Source organism: Chlamydotis macqueenii, chromosome 1 (assembly GCF_036417535.1).
Source record: "Chlamydotis macqueenii isolate bChlMac1 chromosome 1, bChlMac1.mat, whole genome shotgun sequence".
Taxonomy (NCBI): domain Eukaryota; kingdom Metazoa; phylum Chordata; class Aves; order Otidiformes; family Otididae; genus Chlamydotis; species Chlamydotis macqueenii.
In genome coordinates this window covers 109,199,651-109,223,038 of record NC_141556.1, presented here as the reverse complement: position 1 = coordinate 109,223,038, position 23,388 = coordinate 109,199,651, and the positions used below count along the sequence as shown (strand labels likewise).

The 23,388-nt window shown below is 39.4% G+C and overlaps 1 protein-coding gene across 3 annotated transcripts in view; it reads right to left on the bottom strand.

Moving 5' to 3' along the window:
- The window catches only part of LOC147602243 (uncharacterized), a 235,535-nt gene that overhangs the window by 83,153 nt on the left and 128,994 nt on the right, over positions 1-23,388 (bottom strand). The window contains exon 1 of one of the 3 annotated variants that reach the window (XM_086764023.1): positions 207-459. The exons of the other annotated variants lie outside the window; for them this stretch is intronic. Within the exon in view, the coding sequence (XP_086620149.1) occupies positions 207-459 (253 nt within the window). Of the gene's footprint in view, positions 1-206; positions 460-23,388 lie in introns of those variants that run through there. 3 annotated transcript variants of the gene reach the window in all.

Below are 23,388 nucleotides of genomic sequence, written 5' to 3'. Positions count from 1 at the left end.
GTGACTTTTTTTTTGCTAACAGCCATGTGCTCGCGTATCATTTTACTCTGAAATAACTCTGCGGATTTCAGCTCAACCTGCCTTTGCTTATAATGCATGACATAGCCTGTGAGGGAGCCTGAGAACCATCCCTCTTCAAAAGCAAGGTTCCCATGCTTGGCCTGTAACCATGGAAGCAGATGCCTTTTTTGCTTACCCCTGCTTACCTCTTTGCAGCCACGAGCTGCTCCCTATTGTTAAAAGGGGTACGCCTTGATTTTTCTTCGTCGTGACCGAACTTGCCTCTTCTTCAAAGGGCATGATGCTGCAGGTCATTGGTCTAGACTGTTTGCACGGTCCAGAGAACAGCCTTGATGTAACCCTTGCTCCGTCTGTGCCACACCACCAGCCGTGCGACTGCAGACTGTAGGGGGACATCGGAGATCTGTATTTGAAAAGAAGTCCGTCCGATTTTGCCATTGTGCCTTTTCAGTCATCGATCGAATGAATATCGAACCTTCTGTCGTTGCATGTGTGAAATAGATAGCTTAGCAAGCACTTTTGTGCCCAAACCTGTGCAGTGGGCCAAACTCTTTTCCTTTATTCACGAGTATTATTGTTTTTTTATAGTATAGCAATTTCTCAGATGCTTTAATAACAGTGTCCTAATGTTAGACCAGTCTCACAATAGAATCTCTTCGTTTTAATCTGCTTGATTTAGCACTTAATTTTTTTATTTTTTTTTAAAGGTGCTTTCTCGTTTAGTCATTCCCAGTTAAACATCAGCCCTCTTAAAGTGCAAGGAAGGCTGATTTGGAATCGGTATGAATAGCTCAGAATCCGGAGGGGTTTCAAAACAAGATACCGACTGGAGGTTTGCTGCCATAAGGCTTTAAAAATACCACAGTGGGGAAAAAAGCGAACTTGGGAAGCTTCCAAGGTGAATTCAAAAAGTAAAAAATCCAGCAAATACGGCACTTTTGTTGTTATTGTTAAATTCATATAAAGTAGATAGTGGTAAGGAAAGACAGATATTGCAATAGATGAAATAACCTGACAATGGTGGCTGAAAATCTAAAAGAATCCTAACTCCTTTTTTCCCTCAATATATAAAGGCAAATAATTTGGAAATTTAACATCTGATAACATGGGAGCTCTAAAATACTTTTTACTCTTCTGTACTATTGCACAAATATTTTTGATACTTACTGGCTAGCTTAATTTTTTTAAGATGTCTTTCATTTAAAAAAACATATAGCTAAATGTCCAAACCGTGGCAAGAAATTATGAAAATTATGCTAAGCCACTGAGAAAACATAGCTGAAGTGTTCAGTCAAAGAGTTCAACAGAATTCTAGGAATTTCAGGAGGCAGTGAAGAAAAAGATGCTCTAACACCTTCAAACAGAAAAGGCAGAATTGTAGCTAGCGTGGAAAATGATACATTCTTGAAACCAGTCGGTAAGCAAGTTTTTACTCTTCTTTTAACAGAATGGCAAACTCTCTGACCACTGCCTGTCAAAAAAACAATAACCTAGTGACAGCCATCAGCACCTACTCATTGTAAAATATGCCTGCCTCTACTCTGTTCTAATAAAATTCGGATCGCATCAAAAAGGGCTTATATATTCTTCAGGGTGTTGCTTACCCAGCGTTGTCTGTATATGACATCAGTATATATATTTTTGAGATAACACTATCTCATACTTCAAGGCATACCTATTTTCTCTAATTGCCGCAGGCAAAGGGGAGGTGCACTAAAGAATAAAGAAGGTTATTGTGACAGATGAAACATAATTCACAATGAGTACTCTTTTCATCCAGCCTTAAGTAGCAGAGGATTACTCCAAGCTGAATTTTAGGGGAGTATGTATGATCTGATTTAATAATATGAGGACAGGTCACAAGCTGAAAGGCAATGTAAGCCAATTATGCTTTTGCTGATTGTTTTGGGGGGTTTTGTTGTTGGGGTTTTTTCCTCCCCCCTCTTTTCTGGAAGTAGAAGAAACGTTAACCTGAAGAGGGTCTGAAGAAACATGGGGAAAAGTAAGAAATGTCGAGAAATAAAAGTTGGGATTTTCTGGAACGGATATTGATAAATTATTATTCTATATTTCTGCTTCATGGCACTTAAATGAAATAAGATCATGCCATTTCTTCAGTAAATATGCGCTGTGAAAGTAGGTAAACTAATTTTGATCCACTTACTGAACTTGTATTGCTTCAGAGAAATTCATACTTGAGTCTTCTAAAAATGCTGTGTGATATCAAGTTTAGATGTAGATAACTGTGACAGTAAAATAACTTTCTGCTAAAGATGTGTACATTGCTTTTCAGAGTCACTGTTTTAATATTTAAACAGTAAATAGGTAAGCTCGTATGTGTGTTTTATATGTTTGTTTCCTCACAGTGTGCTTTGGAAAAGATTTGCTTAGCATAAATCACTGTATTACATTCTGAAAGGATTTATCTTTTTTACTGTTTCGGTTTTCATATAACAGCTATTTTTTTTATGATCTAAAATTGCATTCAGAACGTCTGGACATGTGAGGCTAGTTAAACTGCAGAAACTGCTAAGGTAATTGACAAAAGGAGCAAACAGTATCGTATTTGTCTATAGAAATGATAATGTAGATTAATTAAGCAAAAGATAACTTTTAAAAAATCCATTTTAATGCAAGTGTTAATAAAGTAATCATTGATCTTTTCAAAGAACGTTTTGATACATTTTGTATAATTTAGTATGCAAAATAAAAGCATTTTTAGATACAGATTCTAAATGTGTTTTTCAAGTGTTCATCTTTTTTGACAATCAGAGACAAAAAAAAAACCAAACAACCATGAGTTAAATGTTTGTACTTTTTAATTACACAAAAACTGCTTAGCAGTCAGAGCTAATAAAACTGTGCAGCTAATTGAAAATAAATTATTACTACGAGTTACTCCATACCTTTCCGATTTTGGACTGAAATATAAAATAAAGATTAATTGCAACAGACTTTCTGTTATTCAACTGCTGCTATATATCAGACCAGCCAAGATGATTCCACAACTTAAAACTAAATCTTACATAAATAAATGGCAAGGAAACAACATTAAAATATGCATGTGAAATTGTTAGTAATTATATTTTCTAAACCAACAATGAACACCAAAATTTTGTCTTTATATAGGCTGTGTTACTGAACTGTTCTCTTACATTATATGATTTCATGCCATTCTTAGAAGCAAGCATAAAACCGATATAAGTATTCCATAAACACCATAAATAATTAGTTAGATTTTGGTGAATAAGCAGTATGCATTAAGCATACCTCAGTACTATATTATTAAAGAAAGAATGAACAGTCAGAAAACGTATCAAAATACAACAAGAAAACTGCTAGACTGGAAGTATACATTTTAATATTTTAGTTCGCAAAGGGAGCAGCAGCCAAAAGACCGTTCTAACCACCTGACAAACAGCAACAAACAACAGCTCTCGAGTCAAAATATTTATTAGGGTGTCGTGTCAATGTACAGGCTAGCATATGTGCTAAGGAGAAATTATTCTATTATCTTCAGCTGAGTGAAGCAGTAACAGTGAACATAAAGATTTATAAATATATATAGAACTGAGAATGTTTCTTTCAAATCATGCAACCACTTACTTTTCATTGATCATTTAAAAATATAACCAAAAGTGTAAAATACAAGTTGCTTTAATTCCTGTGACAATTTTTATCCAAATGTTATTGTTGCCATGTCACAGTGTACTTGCCATCCATCCTAAAGTTTCTTAGTAAGAAATATATACTTAAGCATTTGTTTAAGGAGTCAAGTGGCATTTTAGCTACACTGAATGACACAAATTTCAGCAGTGTATCTTATACTAATAAACTTTCAAACAATGTATATTTTAGGGTTATTTATATTGGTAGACTGTTTTTGTTCTTTATTTAAAATTAGTTTGAAGTAGAATTTATTATTGACCTTATGGCACATAAAACTCTCAGCAAAATTGCGGAGGAAGCTTGTCTTTGGACAAGTAGGGAAAAGAGAGCATCTCAGATCATGCCCGCATGCAACAAAAGAAGTACATGTCTGCTAAGACAAACAAACAATATTTTAATACTGAATCAAACTATGAGCACTCATATCTTTTACAAATCTAAAATACTAGTATTATGCTTTATTTTAATTCTTTCCTACAAAATATACCTCAAGCTGACCAAATATATATCAAGTTCACTACATCATTTTTAATAGCCAGCATTGAGGTTTTTTAAAAAAAAGAAGGAAGAAAAAAAGAGCTCCCTCCCCTGCAAACAGCTTTGATTTTAACCAATCTTAGCGTGCAGGTGTATTTGCCTCGTCCCATACCCTATAAAGCTTTAAAAAACTGTGAATGAAATTAAGATTTGTAATGTTTCAGGAGCTACAAAGAATACAGCAGCTCAGGAGACAACGCTAGGAATGTAAGAAACCACAGACTTTGATTCTATACGACAAGCTGGATAGGAGTCAAAGCTGCCACATGTGGTGTGAAAAAATGCCACCCCGGTGTGAACAAAGGGTTTAAAATGGAGTCAAGAAGCGTGCAAGCTCAATGTCTAAGCTTTTCCTGTGAATTGTACTGCCACAACCTGCAGGATATCAAGTGGGCTGGGAAGAATAGAGTGCCTATGGAAGCTACAATGGAGTAGCGGTGGCCGTCGGTGCATTAGGGTTTCTATTGTTTTGGTCTTCTTGTTTGTGCGTCATTACAATGAGCTGCTTTACTTCAGTGAGAAATTAAACTCTAAGCATCAAAAATAAAGTCACAAAATTCACCAAGAAACTGATGAATGCAGTAACTCTGATCTTTCTTATTGTAGTCCTAGTTTACAACTCAATGAGAGAATTTACCAGCTAGATATTGTTCATTTTACCGGGGCCTGAACCACAATCTCACACATACAACAACCAGAGTAATAAACGTTGCTCATAAATATCTCTACGGCCTTTAACTGAGATAATAGTTGCAGTAATATAAACATTCATTGGGGTTTACTCAAATAGAAAGAATGATGCACCTTATTTCAATCAACAGCTTTCCTCCTTTTACTACAACACAAAGCTATTCATCTGCATATTCAGTTCCAAAAGCACCATCTTTTCAAAATAATCTGTGAAAGTGTGCAGTAGCAGCCCAAAAATGTATGGGTCATACACTCACAAAGATGCTATGCTAACAATGTTTAACAGCAAATGTACTGAAAATCATAAATACATTACTTAGATAAAGGAAAATTCTGTGTAGTCAAAGCATAAGGAATAATAAGAAAGAAAACAGTTAAATATTTTTTCTCCAAAGATGCATACAGCAAAATGTGTAAGTTCCTCAAAGAGAAAATGCAGTACAGTTATTAGAATTCCTAAACAAAATCAATTAAAATCCAAGGAAGCAGGCCTACAAAACCCAATAAACAATAAATTTTCTAAGAATTAAAGAAAACTTCCAAATTCCTGTATTACATTTACATTTTTTATTAAGGATTAGGTCAAAAGTCACTGATTTTTAGTTTATGAATGCAGGTCAAGACAAGAACATTTTTCTATTTACTCTGTGTAACTCTGTATAGAAATCAATCTGTTACTTTCATTACAACCACACAATCAATTCCATTTAAAGTACAATGCAACAGCCAAGTCCAAGGACATTATGGATTGCTGAAAATCCTTCATACTATCTACAGAATTTATTCAGTATGAGTAGGATTATTTTTCTTCTCATTAGTATGCAACAAGCTTTCACAAACAAACTTATCCCTGCTTCGTCTGTTTCTAGCTTAAAGCATAAAACAAAACAAAAAAAGGATACACTAATTTACTGATACTAGCACCAATACATAAGTATTGCTCTTCGGTAAATAACACAAATAAGCTGTTACCAAACAATTTTATGGAGAAAAGTGTCTAAGACACACTGAGTCATGATTATTTCCACAATTGTAATAAAACAGGACTAGATGCTAGATAAACCATGACATACATACATGCAGACCCCCATGATTCATGTAGATAATGTATTTAGGCAGTCTATCTTAAAAGATTTTATTTTATCAATCTACAAATATTTGTAAACACGCCTCTCATTTTTCTGTTCCTCATAATGCTATTCTGAGGTTTCTAAGGGACACAAACCCAAGGTATTTAAAAATTGTAAGATATTATCAATGTCTCTCGCTGCACGCTCAAGGAAATCTGGTATGATCATTTGGAAAGATGTAATTTAGACATTTTTATAAATGTTTTACATGTTCATAACTATTTCTACAGTCTTAGTTCAACACATTCAAATCTAGGCAGAGTATCAGATTTTAAAACTGTGAAACTCCAAACTATACTTTTATTTATGGTATGTTTATGCACGTTTATTTTGCTGGTTTGATTTTGTTTCCAATCTATTTTCTCAGCTTATTTTCTTCTGCATCCTAGTATTTGTATGGGTTTTTTAATATTATTTTTTTCCTTTTGCCTACCTAAAAAATAAGCCTGTCAAATGAATATTGCTGTAAGTGAACAGAATAGACTGAAAAACACTCTGTTCAGAGATTTCTGCAGAATAAAGCTGCCTGTGATTTTCAAGTAAAAACCTTATCTTGAATATTCTTAGCATTTGTTCCTTATTTGTTCTTTTATTGATCACTTTGTTTAACTACATGTCTCCCTCTTCAACAACATATCAGAGAAAATGAAAAATGATTCTTGGAATATTGCTCCAGAATGTGCAGTCAGATGTCTGCTAACAGCACTGAGGCAATGTTTCAGTGTCCCTGGTTTCCCCATCTTTGATAATTTGAGATGTGACTGATAGGAAATCTCTGGGTGTTTCTTAGGGTGCCATCTCCTTTTTAATCCGGTGTATGTTTTTAAGTCATTCTTAAACTGTTGTTTCTGCCAAGTGGTCAACCAATTAGCAGCATCCTCTCTCGAGTAAGAAGACGGCATGCACGCATGCATGTACAATATGTGTATCCAGACGTATGTGAATGTGCATATTCAGGCTTGTTATTTCAGCTAAGTCTCAAACTGCAGCTCTCATGCACCAGTTAAATTTACCTCTGCCAAGCCTCACTGTATGCATTCCAGCCAGAAAGAAAATTGCATAATACCAGATTTCTTACTCACATATAATAGCATGCAAATGGACAAAGGGTTCACAGCACTGTAAGGAGAGAAACTGTCCCGACAGACTTGCATTTATCCCCACTGCAAACCTTAAATAAGTATACATAAACATCTTTTTCCTCTTGTTCAGCTGTGTTTACTTGCCACCGCTTCCCTCCCCTGGCTTCCACCAGTGCATTTTTTTCCCCACCTCCTGAACCTGTTTATTTTCTCTCTCCTGCCTGTCTGCCTGTCCTGCCTCTCCTGTCCTGCAGCGCTGCTGAAGAACCCCCCAAAAGCTGCAGCCCCATGCATCCCTGTCCTACGAGCACCCTGAGTGTGTGAACAGGGCACAGGAATTAACAGGTTAATTCCATATGGGCAGGAGCAGGCATGACTCAGGCCTTGAGAAGATGAAGCTGGACTGTCTGGAAGGATTGCATTAAATGGAAGACATAATATCTGCAAGTGAGATAGCAGGGATACTGTTGAAAGAGAAAGAAAAAAAAAAAACCCACTTTCCCAGACTACTCTCTATCTATTCAGACATTAAACAGCTGAAACGTGGGCGCTGCAGAGGTTAAGCTTGTCAGCTGAGAGCAGGACACTCAGCAGCCCTTGCCTCTCCTTCAACCTACTGCACCAGCCTGGGGAGCCGCAACACCAATTTTACCAGCAATCTGCCCCCAGGGGCTATTTTAAGACTGTACCAGACCCATCTGCAAAGCTGGCCCCAGAGAGCCAGCTCAGATCTCTTTGAAATGCTACAGACCAGCTACATAAGCCAGTTCAGAGCCACCAAATAAGCCATATAAGAGACCCCACGGTAGCTCCTCACCCCTTCATTAATTTTGGTGGCAGCAAAGAAGCCAAAAATGTGGGGTACTGGTACAATTAAACCACTTATTGGGAAAGAGTGAAGTCTAGTTTTTAGAGGAGAGTTACCTTTCCTTGCAGCAGGAAAATATAATATCTTTATTTACTATTATCAGAAAACAATTCCAAATTTTCCTCACTCAACTCTGTAAGTTAACAAACCACGTTTTCCCCTGGCTAAGACGCACACTGGACAAGGACAGTAATCATCGCCAAAATTAGCTCCTCCCTCACTTACACCAAAGGACATCTCTTACAGCAGCCCCTCCTGCCATTTTCCAAAGCCTGCTGGATCTGCGTGAGCCTTGCAAACCAGTCAAGGTGACAAAAAGCACCCAGACAGCAGGCAGAGTAACACGTAGCGAAAACACAGGCCAACAGACCGTCTCCAGTACAGAAACGTGCCATCAAACAGCTGCTTTAGAGCAGTTGTTTATGGTTGAAGCTCTGTCAGCGTGATACCAACAAACTTCAGGGCCTCTAACGCCTCTAAGAGCTTGAGTGCTGCTTCCTTACCCTTTGCCTGGCCCCTGAAGAAGATGCTCGGAAAAATGAGTCAGGAAGAGTCCTGGGACAGGAAAATATCACCACACGCTTTTCTGCTAGAGTCTCTGCTGAGTGTTTGCTACCACATGGCGTAGTAAAGGCAATTCAGTTTTTCGTCTGTGCAAGTGCTGGAGGTCATCACTGACACAAGGGCCAAAATTATTCTGATTTGTTGCCACAAAATGTTAAATTCATGCTTCTCAGCAGTTCAATTGGAACAGCATTGGTTCAAGCACACACTCCACCCTTTGACTATCCTGTGATGCTCAGGAATGAGAGATAAATGTAACATGAGAGTATTCTCTGCTTGGAGAGAACTTTTCACTGCCTTCCCTAATTTATAAATCTCCTTCTGTGGGTTTATTTTAGTACCTTGATTCTATTTGAACATAGCTTATTATGATTTAATTTCCTCCATTCTTTCTTTTAAGCGGAGGATGCAAAAGAAAAATAAATCTCTCATGCTCTCAGCATATAACAGTTGATATAATAGACTGAAGTGGCTCCTTCTAATCACTTGGGGATTTTTAAGTGCATTTTATTGACATGATAAGCCATTATGAGTCCTTCAGATTTGTTATGGTTTATCATATCAAGGCTTATGGTTTTAAGTAATATTCCTAATACGCATTTACAGCATCCACTCCAACAGTTTCTTTAATCTCAGTTAAATACCATTAAAGATATGTATGGCACCTCGTGTGTGTGGCACTAGAACAGTATTTATATGCACCGGTAACCAAATAACGTCAGACTGGCTCAATTGCCTTCCATCTCATCCCACACCCAGGAGTCTTATTACTCAGTATAAGTTTATAACAAAGGTAACATTATTCAGTGGAATTACGGAGGACAAAAAATTCTGGTGATGGGTTCTTTGCTAGCATTTCTTCCTTTCTTTTCTTCAAGTTAGTCGTTAAAATGAGATCCCTTCTGCAGCAGCTGTCTGAGCAGAACTTACAACCCCTTGATATGTCTCAGCAAAATTGAGGTTATCCCTAGTGCCTAGGACATTTTTTCTTGAAAAGAAATAAAACTGAATGTCAAAGGTCACCAGGAAGAGCAAAACTCTGACTGCATAGAGCACAACTGTGCAGCCATCCTGAATGGCCACGTAATACACCCAACCTGTGCCACAGATTATAGTCTGTCCCTTTATTATTTTTGTACTTCATACTACTCTATCTCCACATTTCATCTTCCTTTTATTGTTACATTCTGGCTTCTCCACAGACATGAGCCCCTCTGGCCTTAGAAGAAGAAAGTGAGAAGCAGCAAAAAGAGATCATGTTCAAGGCAGAAGAGAGGCGGTCAAAATGAGTATGGCTGCCAAACTACCTAGACCTTCTCTTAACAAAATACAAGGAGTGCCTGCACTAAGAGCAGCAACAGACAAAGCTGTTAGTGTTAGCTCACTTAGTGTGATGAATTTATGGCAATTACTCTAACTCCGAAATGAAAAGGGTGCAGCTGACAAGGTGGTTTAGGAGGCCAAACTGGGACAGAGGACAAAGTGCGACCCATCAAAACACAGTATAAAAAAGGAGTGAGAAGCTTGGCAAGGCAGGCACCAAATTGGGCATAAGTGCCGATTTTGAAACAACCAAAGGTACAGTGGGTTGCCAGTGTCACATCTTGCCATCTGGTGCTCTCCCACAGAGACAAAGGGCAAAAACCTTGGGAGGGGTATAAAAACAGACCAGACCTACAGTGTTCTCCAAATTCAAAAGAAACTGGGAGCTGCCACGTTGCACAGAGGCTGGACAGTACTAATCAGCTAATGCTGTAGCATCTTGCCTCTGCAAGTAGAAATACTTAGCGCACTTGCTTCTAATTTAAGGAAGAAAAATACATATAAATAAAAGATTCAGAGCACATTTGTCATTTAACTAGTCATACCAACAGCTGAGACAAAGATAAGTCATGTTGCAAAACTAAAGGATGTAGATCCAAATTGTACTCATAGTTACCATCAGAAAGATGCACAATCCTCTAAGTACTTCATGCGAAATAGCTGCAAAACTGAACTAAGTTTTTCACTGTTGTTAGAGGTTGGCCTGCTACTGAGGTTACCCTCAGTACAAAACATCCTGCTTCTCCTGTAATGGATTTTAACTTTATGATGCACTCTCAGAATCATTTCAATAAAACCAAAGGCTATCAAATGATTTCATAATCAATTAACACCACAGCTTAATTCCCAGTCTGCTACATCCTTCAGTGCTGCTTTGCCACATAATTGGCGTCTAATTTACCATACCATACAAACGGGCCTTGTTTATTCTCATTCCATTATCAGTAACTAGCTCATTATTCTAATGCACTCTGAAGTATTTTAAAAATAAATCTGAAAGCAAGTTCCATTCTATTCTACATCCATTAGTTATCCTTCCAGGTTAGAAACCATGTTCAAATCATTATAGTCCTTTCTCTTCATACATACCAAGTAACTCATTTGTAGCAAACTGCAGTCCGTATTTTAGGAATGCTTGTTGAGGAAAGACAACAAAGCATGTATCAACAGGCAGCAAGACTGATACATAGCAATCCTCAAACAAAGCGAATAATTATCATTCTATAACTTTCTACTTTATTTTGATGGGTCAATGTTATAGCAAAATTCCAAAAGTCCTTTCTAAGAAATCACCTTTTTTGCCGTTGTGCCCTTAATACTGCAGAACAAAATCAGCAAGTGGACCCTCGCAAGGAAGAGCTTGGAGCAGCCATAAAACTACCACAGTAGGAAAAATTGCCTTCTCTGATCTCCACCACATCCAACAATTGAAAAGTCTGTCTCCTTGGTAAAGAGGCATTTCTGTTTAGCTGTGAATTCATGGATGTCCAAACATTACCACCACAAAGACGTTAAAGTCCACTTTACTTTTATGTTTGACGAAAATTCATGCAATACACATCACTGATCAACGGCTTACATAAGCAAGTAAAAATGGATCAAACAACTACAGATCCCTCCTCTGCTACCGACGGAAACAACCAAAGCTGGAATTACTGAAAACAATTTACTGCCTGCTTAAAGTCAGAAAATATATGCTCTTGAGTCCCCTAAACAGAGCAACTGCAGAGCAGTACTTGAGTGCATATTTCTACATTCATTCAACCGACTCCGAATTCAGACAGAAATCCATAAAGAAAAAGTCACTTGCTAGAACTCTGGGCCTTCAAACTACTGTCCTGATTTCAGCTATTCATATACCATTTTCTTAGACTGTTAAAAACAGTATTATACAGTTACTAATGATGTAATACTCTCTCATTTAGTATCTACTTTCCAGGATAATTTGGTTTCTTAAATGTATATCAATGGTCTTTGATTGTATACAGCCATTTCAAAACTCCATGCAAGGAGGAAAACTTTTTTTGAGGACAGGAATTACTAATATTCATGTGATTAAACTTAGTGGTATGGTATTACATTCCTGGACCACAAATATTAAATGATATTAGATCATGATAATCTAGAAAACTCCTACCCACACCTTTTTTCATTCTTTTTTAACTTATACTAAGAGTCAAGATCTGTTTCATACACAAAATTAATGAAGAAAGAAGAAATAATCAACAAAAGAAACAGCATAGATCAACACTTAAGGATCTCAGATTTAAATCTGCCTTCACTGGATCGGAGGACTAGAGCTCTGATACTTATGTCCTTTGGAGCACCTGATGATATCAGCATCTGTATTCTCATTCCACTATCAACCTTCTGGGGAGACTTATTAATTTTATTCCATCGTTATATAGAATTCCAAACTTCTCTTCTCCCAAGGACTAGGATAAATCGTTTTTGAGTGTGATTGCTAGAGATCAACCGTTCTGTACAAGATTTTTCATCCCATCATTTTACATGTAAATATCAGTAGTTCAGGATTTTCCAGTTTTGCAATAAAGAAGGTCAATCATCAACTAGGTATGACTATTTAAAGTGTATAAATAAAAGTGCTGGGAGTGCTGGTGGACGAGAAGCTCAACATGAGCAGGCAATGTGCCCTTGCGGCCCAGAAGGCCAACCACATCCTGGGCTGCATCAAAAGGAGCGTGGCCAGCAGGTCGAGGGAGGCAATTCTCCCCCTCTACTCTGCCCTGGTGAGACCCCACCTGGAGTACTGCGCCCAGTTCTGGAGCCCTCAACATAAGAAGGACATGGACCAGTTGGAGAAGGTCCAGAGGAGGGCCACAAACATGATCAGAGGGCTGGAGCACCTTTCCTATGAGGACAGGCTGAGAGAGTTGGGGCTGTTCAGCCTGGAGAAGAGAAGGCTCCGGGGAGACCTTATAGCGGTCTTCCAGTACCTCAAGGGGGCCTACAAGAAAGATTAGGAGAGGCTGTTCAGTAGGGCCTGTTGTGATAGGACGAGGGGTAATGGTTTTAAAATAGAGGGAGGTAGATTTAGATTAGATATTAGGAAAAAATTTTTTACAATGAGAGTTGTAGAACACTGGCACAGGTTGCCCAGAGAGGTGGTGGATGCCCCATCCCTGGAAACATTTAAGGGCAGGTTGGATGAGGCTCTGAGCAACCTGATCTAATCGGGCATGTCCCTGCTCCTTGCAGGGGGGTTGGACTAGATGACCATTGAAGGTCCCTTCCAACCCTAACCGTTCTATGATTCTATGATTCTAAAATAAAGCAAGGAGGAGGAAAGGCCTAAGGAGACTGAGTCTTGGTACCTGTGACAATGGAAATGAATTCACCCAAGCTCTCCTTTATCTGGAGCTGCTCCACAGAACCTTTGGCACCTCTGTAGCTTTACCAATGTGAATTTTACTATCAAACAGTCTTGAAGTATTTATTTAATGTATATATTCTCATATACATGAAGAGGTAAACTTATGACTGCTCTTCTAATATTGAGTTTTGCATATTAATTTATTTACCTCTCCATAAAATAGAAACAGATACAGATAGCATACAAATGTGAAATATTATTAAGATCATGACCACAAATATAGACTATGATTCTATAAACACACCACAAATATTGAGTATGATCCTATAAACACATTTTTGTATACACAGGTACACCTGTTTATCCATTCATCTATCTGTCCACCAATCCAAGATATTTGAAACAAATCTAATGTATACAGTCCGAGTAATGTGTCAGTTAAGGGAGCATAAAGAACTACTATTTTAATTTCAGGCTTTCCTTCTTTGAAAAGGCACAGTCCTTAGTACTTTGGTATGCTGTCCAGGTTTCCTTAAAAGTATTTAGAATATATACTCAGAGACAGAAAAAAATCATCCAGTCCAGGACCAAAATGAGAGGTTTTCAGTAATATATTTGACTCCCTACCTTAGTAGTTTGACAGAATCTTATTTTTAAAAGCAACTTAAATCTCTACTCTCAGCAATTTCAAGGAAAGTGTTCCAAATATGAGATTAATATTAAAAACACAATTTTCTTTTTAATTCTTGGAAAATTATCTTGGATTCCTTGCATGTTGCTTGTAACATAGCCAACCAGGGAAGCGGTAAAAGCCATTGATTTTTTTTTTTTTCCTACAGCTATGAAACTAGTAATAATAATTTATTTCATTGTGGGAAGATGACACTATTCATGGAGATAAAATCATCAGAACATAGCCTGAATTTTAGGAAAGCAAACTAATTAAGAAGAGTATGGCAAAATACATCACAAATGACAGAAGCACCATGCCAGTTTATGGATAGGCCACCTAGCAGGCAGTGACAGAACCCAGGTCAGAGTAGCAAAAAATTAAATTAAACAGAAAATAAAACCCTCTCTCATCTCCCCCCTCAGAGAAGCCTCAGACTAAAGATCTCGTTCTTGACAATAGCTAGGAAACGGCTGTAGTGTCCTTCCAGCACTTATCCCCAACTCCTGCCCACGGACAATACTCTTTCATTTCACCAGGACTTGGTGAGGTTCCAATTGCCCTTCTGTTAGCTGGACATTCTCTATACTCTGAAATGGTAAATACACAGAAAAATGCAGTCTGGCTGCACTGTTGCAGCTCTTGTGCGTCTTATACTGGGGAAGTCATGAAGTTATTTAGGAGACAGCAGTGCTGCTGGGAAAACAAAATGCAATGCTCTTGAGCAATAACCATTTAGGTTGCCCACATCTTTATTCTAAAGCATCTCCATTTCTGTGAGTTAGGCAATCGTAAAAGGCACAGACAAACCTTCCTGATAATTTTGGAGACCTCTCCAGAACTATATAATGCTATTCTTCTGCTCACAAAGTTACCCTGTGCTCCTAAGGGACTGATGTTACACAATGTAAGAGAATGCAGCATTGCAAGGAAGATGAAGTACACCAAGCAGGGTTCATGCAACATCACGTAGCATTCTGTAAAGACCGCTACGAATTCAGAAAAAGTCAATTAAGAGTTCTCTTCTCTGGAAGAAAATTAAAGGAATATTTGGTCTTCCTCCAACAGGACAAATAAGCCTTCATCTCTGTCTTCTCTAAGAACAAATATGATGTTTGCTGGTCAGGAAAAGGTTTTAATTTTTATGTGCTTTTTCAATTTTTTTTTTTTAATTTGTGGTCCCTCTACAAGTGATTTCAATATATACAATCACTAGTCAGCTACCCATTAATCCCACTTAAAAATAACGCTTACAAACTGAAAATCAGAAGTTCTTTCTTTCTGGGAAGTATACAGAAAACTGACCATTAGAAGCCATGCTAGGCTGCACAAACTGTAAAGAGCTTCCAAATTGCATAAGAAGAAATACATGTAGTGATATTCTGGGCAAGTAGCCTTGAAAATTTGTCCTTTCCACCAAGAAAATGGACCTTGACAAGAAAATTCTTATCCATTTTAGTAGAAACTAGACTTTATTTATCTATAAAAATAAATAGCTTTGTTTATCTTATTTTCAAATTCACTCTCTGCATCTGACATTTCCTGGGAAGATGCGGTTCAGTTTTTTGGAATCCCCAGTGGTAAAAGAGAGGTGTCAACAAAAGGGAGAACCTAAAAAAGTCTATCCTGCCTTTTTAAAAGAAAGAGAGCTTTACTGTAGTTTTCAAAACAGACACCACCTTTCATCAAAATAGCACCACACTGCCATGTTTGTGAACAAATGTTAAATTCTGCACTCCACAAGTAAGGCGGAGCCTTGCACAGACAGAACACTATTTTTTAGCCTCTTCCTTTAGAGGAAGGACCCAGCACATCAGGAGAGATGCTGGAGTTGAGCAAGGCAGCCTGACCTGCTCGTATAAGGACCAGCGCAACTTAGAAAAGGAGATGGGTGATAGTAATGGGTGACTCTCTTCTGAGAGGCATCTGTTTGCTGACCTGACGCATTCTGCCAAGAGAGTTGTGCTGCTTACTGGGGGCTCGTATCAGAGATGTCACCAAGAGACTACCAAAGCTCGTACAGCCCACTGACTATTATCTGCTGCTGCTGCTGTTTCATGTGGATGCCACTGACACAGCCAGGAGCAGCCTGAGGAGTATCAAGAAGGATTAGAGAGCCCTGGGAGCAAAGGTTAAGGACTCAGGGGTGCAGGTAATCTTTTCATCTATCCTGCCGGTCAAAGGGAAGGGGCCTGAAAGGGCCAGTTGAATCTGGCAAATCAACAAATGGCTACAGGAATCGTGCCACAGCCAGGGGTTTGTCTACTTAGACCATGGGACTCGCTTTGAGAAACCTGGTCTATTGGGGGCTGATGGGGTCCACCTGACAGAGAAAGGGAAGAGCATCTTCAGCCAAAGGCTTGCCAGACTCACATTGCTGGGGGAGGAGAACCACAATCCATCCGACCACTGTCAGTATGCCCAGAGCCTAAGGAAGGATCGCATTTAAGTAGGAGAGAACCTGAAGTGCAGCTCAAAGGAATTCCAGCCACTCCAGCCAGCAAGTTGTCTTCATTGAAGGCCCAGCTTAAGCGCCTCTATGCTAACGCACGTAGCATAGGGAATAACCAGGAAGAGTTAGAGATGTGTGCATGCCTGCAGGGCTACAACCTTAGCATCATGGAGACATGGTGGGATGGCTCCTATGGCTGGAGCGTTGGGATGGAGGGATGAGGGATGCAGGCTCTTTAGGAAGGACAGGCAGGGGAGAAAAGGAGGTGATGTCGCACTCTATGTCAAGAAGCAGCTGGAGTGCATGGAGCTCTGCCTGGGAATGGATGAGAGCTGACAGCTTATGGGTCAGGATTAAAAGGACGGCAGGGACAGGTGACATTACAGTGGGGGTCTGCTACAGGTCACCTGACCAGGAAGACCAAGTGGACGAGGCCCCCTATAGGCAGTTAGAAGCAGCCTCACGGTCACAAACCCTGGTCCTCATGGGAGGACTTCAACCACCCCAGTATCTGTTGGAAGGACAACACAGCAGGGCATAAGCAATCCAGTCGTTTCCTGGAATGCATGGATGATAACTTCCTCCTGCAAGTGACAGAGGAACTCATGAGGAGAGGTACTATGCTAGACCTTATTCTCACCAACAAGGAGGGGCTGGTGGGGAATGTGGAGATCAAGGGCAGCCTTGGCTGCAGTGATCATGAGATGGTGGAGTTCAAGATCCTTAGTGCAATGAGGAGGACACACAGCGAGCTCTCTACCCTGGGCTTCAGGAGAGCAAGCTTTGGCCTCCTCAGGGATCTGCTGGGCAAAGTACCATGGGATAAAGCCCTAGAGGGAAGAGGGGCCCAAGAAAGCTGGTTGATATTCAAGGATCACCTCCTCCAAGTTCAGAAGGGATGCATCCCAACAAAGAGGAAGTTGAGATAAAATGTCAAGAGGCCTGCACGGATGAACAAGGAGCACCTGGACCAACAGAAAAACCAAAAGGAAGCTTACAGAGGATGGAAGCAAGGACAGGAAGCCTGGGAAGATTACAGAGAGATAGTCTGAGTGGCCAAGGATCAGGTAAGTGACCTTCTATGATGGGGTTATAGCATTGGTGGACAAGGGACAACAAACTGACGTCATCTAACTGGCCCTGTGCAAAGCATTTGACACTGTCCCACACAATATCCTTGTCTCTAAACTGGAGAGACACAGGTCTGGCAAACTGACCACTTGGTGGATAAGGAATTGGGTGGATGGCCACACTCAAAGAGTCATGGTCAACAACTCAATGTCCAAAGTGAGACCAGTGATGAGTGGTGTTCCTCAGGGGTCAGTACTGGGATCGGCACTGCTTAATATCTGTCAGCAACATGGACAGTGGGATAGAGTGCACCCTCAGGAAGTCTGCTGAGGACACCAAGCTGTGTGGTGTGGTTGACACGCTGGAGGGAAGGGATGCCATCCAGAGGGACCTTGACAGGCTGGAGAGGTGGGTTCATGCAAACCTCAAAGTTCAACAAGGCCAAGTGCACAGTCCTCCATGTGGGTTAGGGCAATCCCAAGCACAAATATAGGCTGGGTGGAGAATGGATTGAGAGCAGCTCTGAGAAAAGGAACGTGGGGGTACTGGCAGATAAGAAGTTCATTGCGAGCCAGCAATGTAAGCTTGCGGCTCAGAAAGCCAACCACATCCTGGGCTGCATCAAAAGAAGCATGGCTAGAAGGCTGAGGAAGGTGATTCTTCCCCTCTATTCCACTTTCATGAGACTCCACCTGGAGTACTGCATCCAGGTCTGAAGCCCCCACCATAAGAAGGACATGGACTTAAGGTGTCCACAGGCTGAGAGAGCTGGAGTTGTTTAGCCTGGAGAAAACAAGGCTCCAAGGAAACCTTATAGCGGTCTTCCAGTACCTAAAGAGGGATAATAGGAAAGAAGGGGAGAAACTCTTTAGCAGTGCCTGTTGTGATATGCCATGGAGTCATGGTTTTAAAATAGGGGGAGGTAGACTCTCACTGGACATAAGGAAAAAAAGTTTTACAATGAGGGTGGTGAAAGACTGGAGTAGGTTGCCCAGAGAGATGGTAGATGCCCCATCCCTGGAAGTGTTCAAGGCCAGGTTGGACAGGGCTCTGCGCAACCTGATCCAGTTGGAGATGTCCCTGGTCCTTGCAGGGCAGTTGAACTAGATGACCTTTAAAGGTCCCTTCCAACCCAAACCATTCTATGATTCTATTTTCCAGTTTAGGTGCATCAGCAGCTTGCTTCTTTTTAGAGGGCTCCAGCAAGTGAGGTAGGGCAGGCAGCCAAAGAAGCTGCTATCCTGCAAAACTGGATGTTCCTTGGAAGCCTGTCTGCTTATCATGGCAGCACCTGCAGGAGCTCAGCAGGAGCTGGGGATGACCGTTTTGCAGGACAAAGGCTCCACCACATAGACTCTCACCTTGGAGCAACTCTCAGCTCTCTTACCAACACTTGGAGCACAGTGTAGAAACACACATTGAACACGGAGAATTAGAGATGCTATATTAAAATACAAATTAAAAAAGGCAATATTTCCTTTTAAAATATAGAGATACGGAACTGGTAAATTGATCACTGCTATATTTCCCAAAATCACTATCAGTGTCCACATTGCTAATATGACTTGCCCCACTACTCCTCTCTGTTTCCAACTACCTAGCATTGTGAGAACCAATTTTTGAAACTGCAAATACAAAATCAGTTGTGAAGAGTTTTGTTCAACTGGTCCAATCCAAAACCAGATGATGCAATGAAGAGGAGGTCTTTGTTCGTCTTGGTATAAACTAACATGACTGTATTCCTAACTTCAAAAATCTTGGTAATCATCATTACCACGTCTAATTATTATTATGACCAAATTCATAATGCATTCCACTTTTACTTATTGATGCTTTCCTAGATGAAACTCAGTTTACTCTTCTCCAGCATATGCTTCTTTTTATATCTACCATCTGACATTTGCTGACAATCAGAATCAGTACATGACTGAAATGCTGAACTTCAGGTGGAATTAAAGTATAAACACCATTGATTCATCTTCAGTTGGAACACTGTCTATGAAAAACTGTTCAGTTTCCAATTAATGGGGAAGACTCCTTAATACTGAAATATCAAAGACAAAATCAGGGCTACACTACTAGCTTTAGTTAATTCGATAAAGTGCAATGAAGAAAAGTAGCATTTATTCTTTCACCTTTGTCACAAAGATTGAGTGAATGTTTGCCATACTCAGAACAAAATTTCTCTAAAATTCAAGCAGATCCTGACCACTTCTTTCTCTTTCTCACTAAAAGAGCTCTAATTACCAAATAATGTGAAAATAGATGTTCTTTGGATACTGAAGTAATAAAGGTGAATTTCACATGGCAAAAATGTGATTGTCTATGAATCCACATACAGTTAAATATCAAGAAATAAAACACAGTAATTTGAGAGGCCCAGAAATAATGCCAGAAGGAAAAGTAGTTTTTCTTAAGCATCTATTATTTTCTACCCTAATTTTGCTAGACAGTTCCTGGGTAATTGGTGAATTATTGCTACAGCTGCTAATAGTAAAAAATATAACTAACTAAGATATTGAGAGACTTATTTTTTTTCTGTTTTAAGGTGAGTTGTTTAAAGACCTACCTTGTTGTTTGTCCTACATATTTAATCATAACTCTCCATAAGTGCTTGAAATAGGAAAAAAAAATGTTGCTCATAAATTGAACCCTAAGTCTTCAGAACACAACAGAATATGACAAGATTTTATAAACTTTAGGGTTATTTTCTCCAAGATTTGTATACATAATGTTGGCTATAATTTTTCAGGTCCCTTTTAACTCTGTTGTACTGTTAACAGAACTGCAGCTGCTCTTTATTTATTTTTATCTTTTTTCCCCTCTGTTCATAATACACAAGCTATCTGGCTCATTTTCAAGCTATTGAAATATTTTGATTCTAAAAGAAGTACAACAGGCCATAACCACTTATGTACTTACGCTTCGGAAACCCTCTCTCCCTCCCTCCTCTCCCCAACCTTCCATGAATTTCTAAAATCTAGAAACAAAACTGGAAATTCAAGTGGACATCGTAAGACAGCAAGTTTGCATTGTGCTCTTATAGCTGTTCCCTCCTGAGATTAAAATACCATATCAAACAACTTGTTCTTGTGGTACCACTTCTGGCACTATGAAATGTAGATATCTACAAAAAGTGGGAAAATTAATATAAAAACATCTAAACAGACTTTTACAAACTCAATGTCTGTTCAGTTTCAGGTCAAGGGTTAGCTATAGGTGAGGTGGATTGATCCAAAACTATACTTCAAAGAGCTTTCATCAGCTCAGAGAAAACAGAAGTTTGTGGTGAAGAACAGATATCAAATACTGTGTTGTATAGCTTATTAATTAGTGCTGAATTTGGAGACTGGTTGGTTTTCTTTTTCCTAACATTAGATTATATATGGCTATTGGAACCTGCTATACTTAACTCCACCACTGAAAAAAAGTCCAGAACAAATCATGGTCAACTTTTACATTGGTTATAAATTTTTCACATGGCCACAGCAAGGCCTCTTAATTTCCTTCCTCAAAGTCACATTATTTAAAAAAAATATTTCTTCTTTTTTATACCAAAAATGTTTTCCTTCCTGCCGCGAAAGGCACATTATTAAAAAATGCAGTGATTCTATGTGTTACAGTACATGAGCCTGCAAAGTGAGGAAGAAGCAATGCAAGCCTTCTGTTTGGAGTGCAGAAAAAACCTGAAACCTATGCCTATTCAGGATGCTAAAGGAGGAAATCACTTTAACTGCTTTATGTTAGGAAGCTATACCAACAGCACTGGCACCCAAATCATTTCCTCTGTGACTGCCCATAAAATCTGTGGAACACTGTTTGCTTTATATGCATGCTAACATTTTTAATTTCATACCTGAGTGGCAAATGCAGAAAGGATGATTTATCAAATGGTCCAGCACTGAAAGTCTCCTCAACAAAGAAGGGATGTTGCACAAACTATGCTATCTTTGCTACAACATGCTATGCCATGACATATTTTTAAGTGTAAAAACAATGCCACTTTTGGGGTATAAGAACATAAGAAGAGTCCACCCCATTGTCTTTTATTAAAAGTTATTTCCAAAGATGCTGGCAATGGAGCAAGTATTCAAGCTGTACGTATTCGGTAGCTCTGAGACTCTAAGAACTGCATGTAAGGGAGTGGGAATTAAACATCTGTGATTCACCTAAACAGCCTCCCCATTCCAGACCAGTCCACAAAGAGCAGCTCCAGCAATAATTCAGAGAGTCCTGAATGTACCTAGCTTTGCTACTAGGTAAAAAACCAGAAATGACTGGAACTGCCCCAGGCCCTTCTTGCATCCTTATGTCTGGGAGGCCATACCTTGCCCATATGGTTCCTTTCCTAGAGTCCTCAGGAGACAAGTTACACATCCCTTCTAGACCTCCTGCACAAAGGAAAGATACTTTATACTTATGGCAGTATAAACACCGCTGATCAATTTAGCAGAAGCATCTAATTAATAGCACAAGTAACACCAAACTATTCTGAAAAACCTTGGTTCACCTCAGTCCCAACCTCTCATTTGAAATTCTGTAATTCTGAAAACTCAAATCCCTGTTGAGGTTTGATCTTCAGGCTCATGAATCTGGTACCCAGGCCCATAACTCTGATGTAGGCTCTACAGAGCACAAAGTAACGACTTCTAACCAGAGGCACCCAGAAATCACAAACGAGCACTCAGAATACTTATCAGAATGACGGCTAGAGATGTGATTTTAGTTTCTAAAATCTTAGCCTCATCATATTTAAAATGTGACTTAAAACTTAATTAACTTAAAACTTAAAAATCTTAAAACTTAATTAGTTCTCAGAGTAATTAGTGCTTCCCAAAGCTGTAATTGTGGATTCAATAATATCAGTTGCAAGAAAAATACAGTCCTGAACATGAAAGCCCCAAGGCTCTTAGTTAAAATGTGCCTCCTAGGGCTCCTGTGTTCCTCAATGCAGGAAAAGGGACTTTGGAAGCCACAGCCAAGCCACAAAGGGTGCAGGAGCCTGGAAAGCCAGAAGTACCAGCCCTATGTGCTGCATGTGCACAGCTGCAGACCTTGGAAATCCAGGTTCCCCAGAAGCTCATCAAGCCAACTGGTGGGAATCTATTTGTTTTGGTTTTTTCATTTGGTTGATTTTTTTTGTTGTTTACGAAAGTTGTAATAGCCAATCTACATCTGTGAAGTACTTTGATTCTGGTGAATTGGCTTTTTCCCAGGTAACTTCATTTCATCAGAGAATCCCAAATCTGCCCTGGACATTGCCCTTTGAGTTCCAAACCCCTCCCTCTATGTCCACTGGGAACAGAGGAGATCTGGACATACACCCTTCTGCCTCCAAATCCGGAAGATGGGAAGGAAAACCAAGAGGTGAGAGTTAACAAGGTTTTTCTCCCAGGGGACTTCTGTCTGACCAAGGAGCCTGCCCCAGGTCTGGAAATCGCCAATACATTCTAGGACTGTCTCATTCACATTTTAGGCAGAAAACTGTGAGTTAGATTGAAAGTAACTTATTAGATCTGAAATTACCACAGTCTGAAGGCTGGGTGAGAGGCTCGGTTTTTGTGAATTGATGTAGGTCTACTTAAGCCTATGGAGCTAATCTTTGCATTTTCGTATTACATTGACAGAACTAGTCAATGATTTTTGCCATATTTAGAGTAAACAATGGACTGAAATGAACAACTCCTATCTTCAGATGTTTATCTGGAATTACTGCCCTATAGTATGCAGGCAAGTCTCTTAGGCAAGTAAGTCCTTTCATTTCTTGGGCCCTTTCTATCTGTGTACTAAATTCAGAAGAATCGAGGGTTTATTCATAAATCACAGACAAGATCTGGACCAGAAAAAAACCCATTACTACAATGAACAATGAGGCAGACATTTACAGATACTTATTAGCCAGACAACACAGAATGCTAGCTCTGCTAATATTGCTTTTCAATGTAGCTTTAGAATAATGATTTTTTTAAAAGATAAG